General features: G+C 40.7%; 1 protein-coding gene across 1 annotated transcript; it reads right to left on the bottom strand.

Annotated features, from left to right (window-relative positions):
• Positions 1 to 5,860: 5,860 nt before the first annotated feature.
• Positions 5,861 to 8,874, bottom strand: cyp19a1a (cytochrome P450, family 19, subfamily A, polypeptide 1a). Its single transcript, XM_026163688.1, has 9 exons — positions 8,636 to 8,874; positions 8,391 to 8,541; positions 8,124 to 8,278; positions 7,847 to 8,011; positions 7,595 to 7,709; positions 7,407 to 7,518; positions 7,055 to 7,217; positions 6,543 to 6,784; positions 5,861 to 6,280 (listed from the first exon to the last, which is right to left on the bottom strand). Exons 1-9 carry the CDS (start codon positions 8,790 to 8,792, stop codon positions 6,020 to 6,022), a joined length of 1,521 nt encoding a protein of 506 aa, XP_026019473.1. The 5' UTR covers positions 8,793 to 8,874; the 3' UTR covers positions 5,861 to 6,019.
• Between the last annotated feature and the right edge of the window lie 1,183 nt (positions 8,875 to 10,057).

Raw genomic sequence — 10,057 nt, 5'->3', positions numbered from 1 at the left:
AAAGAGAGATGATAACCAGCGTCATGATATCCTTTATCTCTGACTGGGGCTTTAGGTTTTGTCGAGTGAGCTAACTCTGAAATCTCCAGGCTTATTTAGAAAGTAAGCAGGAAAAGGAGGGGTGAATACAAAAATAATAATAGGAAGAAGAAGAGGGTGAAAAGCTTCCCTCAATGATGAGTGCCACCACTCTCTTCTGATGTTCAATGGGAAACAAATGGGCTGACTTTGCAAAATGGGCTTCCATGAAAAGGCCATGAAGTGAGAGTCTGCCTTTGATCCAGTGCCTCTACTGGCAGAAAGCCTCCCAGTCTGGGCTTCTTCAGACAGACCAGTCTGACGAGAGAGAGTCTCTCCTGTTTCAAAGAGAGTCGCGCTGCATATCCTTTTTTGCACAAATTTTCCTGTGACTATCAAAAGGCCCGAAATACACTGCTCATATGAGCACAGTGCCAGCGAGGCTGAGAAACACTCACGAGGGCAAATTACTCCGAGCATCATGTTAAACAGTGTCATAACTGACTGTAGGAGGTACCGTTCATATTGACAGAATTCTGACAATGTAGAGACACGAGTACATTGCCAGTTTACCCTTTCTGGTAGATGTTTCCATGGCAACCATGGCTCTCTTTTAATGAAACACGAATCCAGCAGGGGACTGAAACGGAGAGACAATATGGCCACTGGCATTTGAAAATTTTAGCAAGAAATAATGTGTGTGTGTGTGTGTGTGTGTGTGTGTGTGTGTGTGTGTGTGTGCGTTTCTTGGCAGTAAATAATATGTAATCAATCAGATGGTCAATCAGAGCTCGAGGCAGGACAGTCTCAAGTTGGTGCTAGGCTGTTGCGTCAGAGTTATTTTAAAGCTGTCTGGCTGTCTGCCTCTGTAAACCTGTCATGGAAGAATTAAAATAAATGGATGGGTATGGAAAATGTACCTCATGTGACAAATGAAAACCACAAATGAAGAAACATGGACTTCCTAAAGAGAAAGAACATAAGATTACAGTTAGCTCAAGTGTAATACAGTCCAGTGTGGTGGATTTGCAATATGCATGTTTTCATTTAAGTGCTCTGATTTCATCCTAAATGAAATCACAAAAAAGTTACAAAGTGTAAAATCTCAAAACACATTACTGTGGATCATCTTTGTGCTTCAAGCAGACAATGCTGACACAATCTGAAACCACAAGTATTTTTCAATTCTTCTTGAAAAATATTTCTCATACGGACACACACACACACACACACAGCCATCACAAACTGATATAGCAGATGCGTGGTATAACAGGCATCTGCTTTGGGGCCACATTTTCTCTTATTACTTTCTCCTATTATTGCCTTAATAGTTACCGTGCAACCACACTCATGGTACACATTAGGTTTTTTTTTCCAGGGCTTACTGTTGCTTAAGAGATGGCAGAGTTGGTTTGTTTGTTTGATCAGCCTGCCACTTTGGTTCACAGTCAAGTATCTCTGGCTATTAGCTGTAGATTTCTGGTTATTGCTAAGAAGTCTGGTGTTGGAATAGACAACGTCTGGAGATGATGACTCTTCAGTGATGCATGATTCATTTGGAACTGTAATCTATTCAGTTGAATTCCTCTCTAGGAGCACCATCGGCTAAGAGTTTGCTCACCACCAGAATTCCGGAATTCGCATGATAAGGTGGGGCCAGGTTTCACAATGAACTCACCCGAAACTCTGGCTGATTGGGACCCACACCCAGTTTCACACCTTGGCTCAGGCGATTAGAGGATCATCAGGGGGTCCTTTTGTCCCTCTGTGGGGGGATACTCCCACTAGGTTTAAATCTGGGACTCTCCACCATTTGACCTTAGAACTGAAGAAGCTTCTCGGATGAGAGGTGAAACGTCTTCAAGTTACTTAAAGAAGTCCAGACGCTTTTCTTTGCAAGCTCCTTTGACTACAATGACCTGGATGACTGAGAACCTTCACAGACAGATTCATGAAGTATATATCTCTGTATCTCTGTCCCATCTGGCCTGTCAAACCAAAGTGTTTTGGGGACTCACTGGCTCCACCCTTAGTGCTTTTTTCAGATTATACTTCCACAGTCAGTAACATGACATAGCCCATCTGTAGCTGGAATAGCAACAACTATAAGCAAGCCAACAAGATGGGGGACATCATGATTTCAGGTTCATTGAATTTAAAAGGAGATTTTAGACTATGCCATTGGTATACTACAGTAAGTACCTTAGGAGCTGCTAAGGTTTGATAGACTACAGTGTCTAGTGCTAATAAAAGCCACCAAAAACTTATGAATGAATCATTATGGCTCAGCACACTTGAGTAACCTCTTTGTGACTAGGAAAAAGCAGAGGTTCCCTGGTGTTTGCACTGAATTTTTTCACATTCAGTGACCAATAGCAAGTAGTTGTGGTAGTTGTTCGGCCTCTGGATGACCACTTTCTATTACAAGGGGATTGCACAAGCTGCCTGGTGGAACAATCCTGCTCTGACTGCAGTTACTCTCAGACAGTTTGGCGAAGGTTTGCAAATAATTGCCATCTAATTTATAAATGCAGACAGATTGCCAACACATCATAGTTAATCTGTGTGCTGATGAGTGTAACATGTCTACAGTGTGTCTCTCTGCAATAGAGAACTTGACTCAGCTGTTGGTTGCTCATATTCTGCTTATATTCCTGTATAAAATTGCTGTCCTGCAGCAACACCGTCACTATTTCTGATCTTTTTCAGATCTACGAGGTTCTAGCTGGACTCTATATGTAAGCAAATTTCTGTTTAATATCAGTGTTTTTGTATGTACGCAGCAATAGATTTGCGATCAAAGGAAACAGATTTATGATTTTCCCTGATTTATCACAGTGAATCACCATTTTATTACAGATTGCACATAGTTGCCAGCCTGACCCCATCCAAATGCAAAGTTATAGCAGACTGACTCTGTTTCTTTGCAGTTGCTTTGAGGACAGCAACTTATAGTGAGTGGTGACAGGCCGGGTCCCCGCCTTTGAAGTAACATTTCAAAGGCAGCGAGAACCCATGTTCAGAGCACGCTGTTAGTTTTGGGCGTGTCGTCGTCTCCAACCACTGTTTTTCCTACTGTGACTGTAGCATGACCAGTACAGTAGCCAGAAAACCATAACAACATAGATCTGCTTTGGTTGTTGACTTTTACTTTCCTGTAACCCTACGTGAGCTGCTCCACTGCTATGATGGGTGCAGATGTCAAAGGTCATGCTATTGCAGTTTTTTGATATTTTACTTTGATGACTTAGAGTCACGTTGCATTTCCTTCGACACACAGAGTAGCTGATTTCTTTAATTATTGTTTTGTTTAGTTTTTAAGAGCTAATTCTCATTTCTAAAGACTAGCTACCCTTAAGAGGGAAGTAAAAAATAGACCCTATAAATAAAAGTTTTAATAACTTCTTAAAGAAAAACAATTGAGGGGGGATTTCTCTAAAAGTTATCAGTACTATAAAAAAGTTTTTGCAGTTCCTGCTGATGGTGATGTACAATGACTCAACTAGGCCCGTGCATGAGGATGTGATAATTAAAACACCATTACACCCTGAGGCTACTTTACACTGGCTGTTAACACATTTGTCAAAAGCTGCTGGAAATTGAATGTATACAGATCTTTATTTTAAATTATAATTTAAATTCTTGCATGCTGCTCGATAATCTGTCTGCTCAGGCTTTGTTCTCTTTTAACATAAATCTAAGATAGATAAACACGGCTCGCCTTAAGGGTTTTTGAACTGTGAAAAAAAATTGACAGATGAGCAGCAGGTTGCATGTGAAAAAACCTCAAGAACAGCAGCTTCAGTGTATTTTTAGCTTGATGTTTGTCAGTATTCACTCATTTACATCCATCTTAATAACTTAATTCTCTCTAGCTCTTCTTAATGTTATTAAGCTCACAGATGTCATGGAGATTATTATGACGAAACATTTTTTCCTCGCAAATTTGCAAGATCTCATAAAGATCTGTCTGGGCTGCATGTAAAATGTTTTCCATCCTGATCGAGGGCAGAAATGAGATTGGGGTTGATGAGACTATTATGATTCATTTGCTATATCCCACAACACCTGCAAGGAACAGCCTGTGATCTGTGATGCACACACAGACACACACACACACACACGCACTGAAAACAATATTACAGAGAGAAAGACACAGTCTCTCTACAGTAACAAACACACACACAGTCACACAGACAGTGACTTTGCTTCTTGCAGAGGTGCTGAAATGATTTGTTGCAGGTACTGATTAGCCTACCAAGCAGCTGTGTGCGTGCTACCCTTCCTTTAATACCCTCCCATCTCACTGTGATCAGCACCATAAGGCCCCAAGAGGTCGCATCAGTCAAGCTGAGACAGATACTCTTATTTTGATCGTGTCACTCTCTTGTATCACTGACACACAGCTGACTGTTGACATGCAGAAACTGCACTGCGCAGCTGAAACTCTGCACACACTGCCTGTTTGAACACAGTTTCTTTCTCAGCCCTTTTTCTTTCAAACATTGAACACTGATTGTTCAGCGTGTTTGTTGATTGCTTCTAGCAAAGCAATACAAGCTGAAGCATCTCAGTATGAAATGTATTAGCCACTTTTGCCCAAAGGCAGAGCAACTGAACATAATGAAAAGACTAGACGCTGAAGATAAAGATCAAATCACTGTATTAGGTGTTACTGCGCCCTCTCCTGACCAATGTTAGTGTTACATAATTGCAACAAGAGATGCCTTTTTTTTTCTTTTTGTGGCTGTCGAAGGGCAGTTTTATCACCCACTCAGAACAATCTCGAGACTAACGATGCCTTATAGATCATAAAGTCACACATGTTAGATCTATTGAAAAGCACCATAATGCACCGTTTACTGGAGTAAGTGAATCATCTCTTGCTTGTTTTGCAATTAGACAAAAGAGATCTGGTTACTTTGGTGTTATCAGACTTGCATTGGTTGTCTGTGGATTATAAAATGGCACTGTTTGTGACGACATGACTTCCTGATACTGTTTATCTGCTGTACATAGTTGTTGTTTTTTTTTCAAGCCTGACACAGCGTGCTGAAATATGACAAGTCTTTGCCTTATAGCTCTTTGGGAATCACCTTGTTGGTGCAAAAATACTTTTTCATGCCTGTCAAACTGTGTTATCGTTTGCATTTTTCAGAGATTCACAAAAGAAAAGAGAACAATGAGTGAAAAAGAAGTGTCCAAAGAAAAGCATTCAAAGACTTTCAGAAGGTCTGGAAAACTATTCCTCAAGAGCACTTTAAAAATTACAAAAAATTTGGCTTTTTGGAAGAAATAATATTTAAAGAAATAATGGCTCGCTGAAGACTTTTGCACAGAACAGTAGGGGAGTTAGCTGTTGTGTCATTGTTTGGAATTAAAGTGTGTGGGTGCAGAGGAACTCTGGGAAAATGCCTGGTTTTCTCTCGCTTTTTTTCATGTGCAATAAAAATTTAAATGAACTTACTTCTCAGAGTTGGAGTAGACTTAGAATGCATTGCTTTCTTCTACTTATTCTCTGTGTAATAACTTGTATTTACATTCCCCTTTGCTTCCATTGGACTTTGCCTTTGCTTTTGCTTTTGTTTTTTTTGTAATAAAAGGACAAATTTGAAATCCTTTTTCATTTTCTGTGTTCTTAAATGACAAACGCACATTTATACCACATTTAATAAATTATTAATCGTGTGATTAGTTCAATTTAGGTGTAAGATATTTAAAAAAGGAGAATGAGAAAAATGTGGGGTCAAATAAAAAAAATACAAAAACAAAAAACTGTGAACTAAATTTGTATGACATGCAGACAAAATGATGAGACGACAACACACATTTGTGACACAATAATCTACATTTATTTCAGTGTTAGCAGGTTTAAATGTACATTTCACATCATGCATACAGTTTGAGTACAAATACAATCTTTGCGTATATCAAAATATAAAGGCTAGCTTTGTGTCGTTATAAGATTATACAAATTAAGTATACAAAAGTACAGGTACAGCTAAAGGTTCGGGTCTCGGAGGGTTTGACAGTTGCTTCTCTGCCTGGGTAAGAACCTCATGTGGAGATGATCAGCCTCTACAGGCTGCTGGGAAAGGTTGTTGGTTTGTGTGAGGCAGTCCAGGGTCGGGCCCTCGTGAGTACAAACAGAGTACTGAGACAGCAGTGTCACCAAAATGGATTTCATCATCAGCATGGCGATGTGCTTGCCAATGCACGAGCGAGGGCCTGAACCGAACGGCTGAAAGTAGCGCCGAGGAACCTGGAGGCAGAACAAGAGGACCGATGAGAAAAAAAGTAAAAGGAAAGATGTATTTTCAAGAACACGAAGCTCAGATGATCTGTGTGGGTGTGGCTTCATCGGGCTGGACTGAAAGATTCTGATTGACGTGTTTCTAATTGCTGACTGGTGCAACTGGAACAAGTGCCAGACAAGAACAAATAAGTGTGACATCATCTTTTTCAACCAAGTTCCACCTCTTTCTAACCAGGAGAAAAAGTAAAGCAATGAAAGCACTACTCACATTCTTTTCAAAGTTTTCCAGATTAAATTGATTGCCTTTGAGGAAAAACTCGGTGCGGTGCATTCGGCCTGTGTTCAGAATGATGTTTGTGCCCTTCGGTATCCTGTAGCCTTCCATGATGTCATCAGACAGGGCTCGACGCATGGTGCATTCCACCACTGGGTGGAAGCGCAAGGATTCATTGATGAAGCTCTCAAGCACCTGCAGCTTGTGAAGATCCTGGTTCTGAAGCTGTCTCTCACCTGTAGCAGCAACAGACTGTTGTGAATTCAAGTTTTTCAGCCTGGAGCAAATGCAGTGAAATGCAATACTCCTGAGTTAATGAAGGTTATTGTGGCCAGGTTTTGTGGTTTTGGTGATATAGTTGGACTTATTCTTTTAAATGGGGTGTGTAAGCGTAATAGTAAGAGCTGTCAGTGTAGAGTGAAACAGTGCCAAGTGTCAAAATGTATCTTTGATGTGCAGCAAATCAGTTATAATTGCATTTTTTCTTAACTGCTGCAGCCTCTTACCCACAACAGCGTCTATCTCCTGTAGCAGCTGCAGCTCCACGTGTGGGTTTTGTTTGAGGAGCAGAAGCATGAAGAAGAGACTGACGGACAGAGTGTCCGGAGCTGCGATCACCATCTCCAGCACGCACTGCGTCACATCGTCAGCAGACAGCTCGCCGTGGTTCTGAAAACACAGTTGAATGCAAATATGCTGTCTGACCTTACTTGGTAGGCGGAAAAGAAATCCAGCATTTCACATGCAAAGAGGAACTGCTGAGACAGCTTGAAAATGAAAAAACACAAGTACCACAAGTGAAAGGTTTTACTTTAAATGAAAGTATATTTGCAGAAGGAGAATACTTCGTAGACTGACTTGTGCAAATATGAGCTCTGCCGTGAAGTTGATGTCGTCCAGCTTATCTGCCTGCTCCATATTTTTCCTCTTTTGATCTACAAGATGTTTAATGGCATCGTGTAACTCCTGGCTGTGAGATAACAGATAACACATATTTAAAAAGATGAAACTAAAGGTGGGCTTATGTATGAGACTGAGTGACTCACGCTGCTGTCTTGTGCCTGTGGTGAATCCAGCCGAACTTGAAGTAGATGTCAGGTTTGATAAGCACATCCTGCCATGTGTGAAAATACTTTAGAATCTTCAGCAGCAGCTCTTTCTCTGGATGCAAGGTAACATAAATATATTAGCATGCTAAAATCGTTCCCATATCTTTTTGATCCACTTCTGGAGACAAGAAATTCTTTATGTACAGCTTGCATGATAACGCAAGTAACATATTCATGCATCCTATTCACCATTGAGAGGTACGCCCAGGAAGAGTCTGTTAGAGATGTCCACCACGGTGCAGCGTATCAAACCGAGGATATCAACGAGTCCCAGGGTGTCCAGGTGGTCCAGGTGAGCCTTTGTGGAAGAGATGCAAACATCCACCGTCTGCTGCAAATTTGGGCCTGACAGAGCTGACAACATGAGATGGTTTTATGATTTAGTTTAGACAAATATTTGCTGTTTAAAAATCACATTTGAATAGCTGACTTTGTTTTGAAGTTCATGAAAGAGTTCCAGTTTTACCTTTAGCAAAATAGGTGCGTATCTTTTTCCACAGAGTTACGTTGTTGTTGAATATGATGCCTCTCTCGTTCATGCCGATGCAGCTGAGTCCCTGAATGCTCCCAAAACGTGAATTGTAGTTTCCGTTCTTCAGCACATGCTGCACTGCTGAAGCTCTGGTTTAAAAAAAAAAAAAAACAATAACAAAAAATCCACTGAAGCTTTTCATTTTACTTCTTGACTGGCTTGTTTGGTAGCATCAGCACTGACAGATTGAATGCAACTAACCTGCTTAGTATGAGCGTCTCTTCTCCGTTGATCCAGACTCTAACAATGTCTCCATACTTGTTATTGTAGTAGTTGCTGGCTCTGCCTATGCCAGTCCAGATAAATCTCAGATATGACAGAAGTGGGCCCAAACCCAAACAGAAAGAAGGACCTGTTGTATTAAAAAAGCAGAAAATATATTTCAGCTCTCACAACATTCTGTTGTAAAAACAAACAAACTCCTAATTAGAGCAACCTGAACCAACCTGGCGCAATTTTCTTGTCCGTGTGACTCCAGGCAACCAACAGCAGACAGACGAGCAGTATCAGCGTTCTGGTTGCCACTGATATTCCATGCGATTGGATGGCATTTGAGGTCACGGACAGATCTGCCACCACGGCGTCTAAGCCTACAGGACCCATCGCCTGTTCACAAGTAGAGATCAGATCCACGAGAAGGGTGATGATGTAGAGCAGCCTGCACAGACCTGAAGGGTCTGAATGCTCACATCTGCCTTTTTATAGGCGGTCTGAGCTGGTTACGTGCCAGGTCAGGGTAATGCAAAAGCCACAACACTGCAGGAAAAAGGTAAACAATACTGTGGCAACCTTGAGGGATTGGGTTTGTGCTTGTGCCCTTGGGTTTACAGGACCTAGTTCAGCGGTTGCATGTTGGCAAATATGAGCTCATATTTGGCATTTTGTTGATGAGAAGGTTTTCACCTCCTTTAAACTTTAAAAGAAGTTGCTTTGCCTGTGAGAACTTGAGAACATCAGTGTTATTTGCTCTAGCTGCCTATTAAAAATCAGCTTTTCAATAAATGCACATTTTTCATCTGTTTTTATTAAACAAGCGAGACAAGGGAATGGATTAAATGTTAATATTGACATATGTAATTGCATTTGAATTATATTCTTCATTACATTGATTCTAGATTTATGTTCAAAAGCTGACTTGGATTTTAGGTGATACAAAATCAGAGCTATTTGTTTTAATCAGAGCTGCTATGTATTCATATTGTACTCACACATGTGATCATATTACAGTAAAGTCTAAAAAATAGGAAAATGCTATCCATTTAATCCTGGCTTCCTGTGTTTTAATTTATTTGGCGTTGCTCTCAGATCCAGTGAAGCCAGGAAATAAGTTACACATAATACCAGTGTTAAATGCAGATACCATACTGTATTTGTTTATTTGTTTATCAGATGAATAAATGAAGATGATATGCTCTATGTACTACAGTAAAGCTAGACTGATCTGTTCATCTCCAGCCCCCAGACAGTTTGAAGAAAGAGTGGATAGCTGTAGCTAATGGAGAGACTGGTGGAAGAATTTTCCTCGCCAGAAAACAAAGTGGAGAAAAAAAAAAAGGTCATCAGTATTAAAGCTGGTCTGTGAACTAAAAACATGGAACAACTCGGTGAATATTGACATTATCTGTGACTTTTAGCCACTTTCAGTTCTCCGCTGAGCATTATAAATTCTAAAAATCCTCAACATAACCCATGCTGTCTGCTCTTGTGCCTGCCTTTGTTTCCTTGGCTCATTCTGCATAAAGAACCCTGCAAACTCACCGCCCACACTCCAGTCCAAGAATGCGCACACTTCAAATGACTGACTGTGTGCTGTGCCCCTGCCTCGATAACGATGCCCTGTGTGATGGCGTAGACCTAGATTGTTCTGC

The sequence above is a fragment of the Astatotilapia calliptera genome, chromosome 1 (assembly GCF_900246225.1).
Source record: "Astatotilapia calliptera chromosome 1, fAstCal1.2, whole genome shotgun sequence".
In the NCBI taxonomy this organism is placed as follows: domain Eukaryota; kingdom Metazoa; phylum Chordata; class Actinopteri; order Cichliformes; family Cichlidae; genus Astatotilapia; species Astatotilapia calliptera.
Note: the sequence above shows the minus strand (reverse complement) of the source record. Positions and strands in the feature narration are given on the sequence as shown.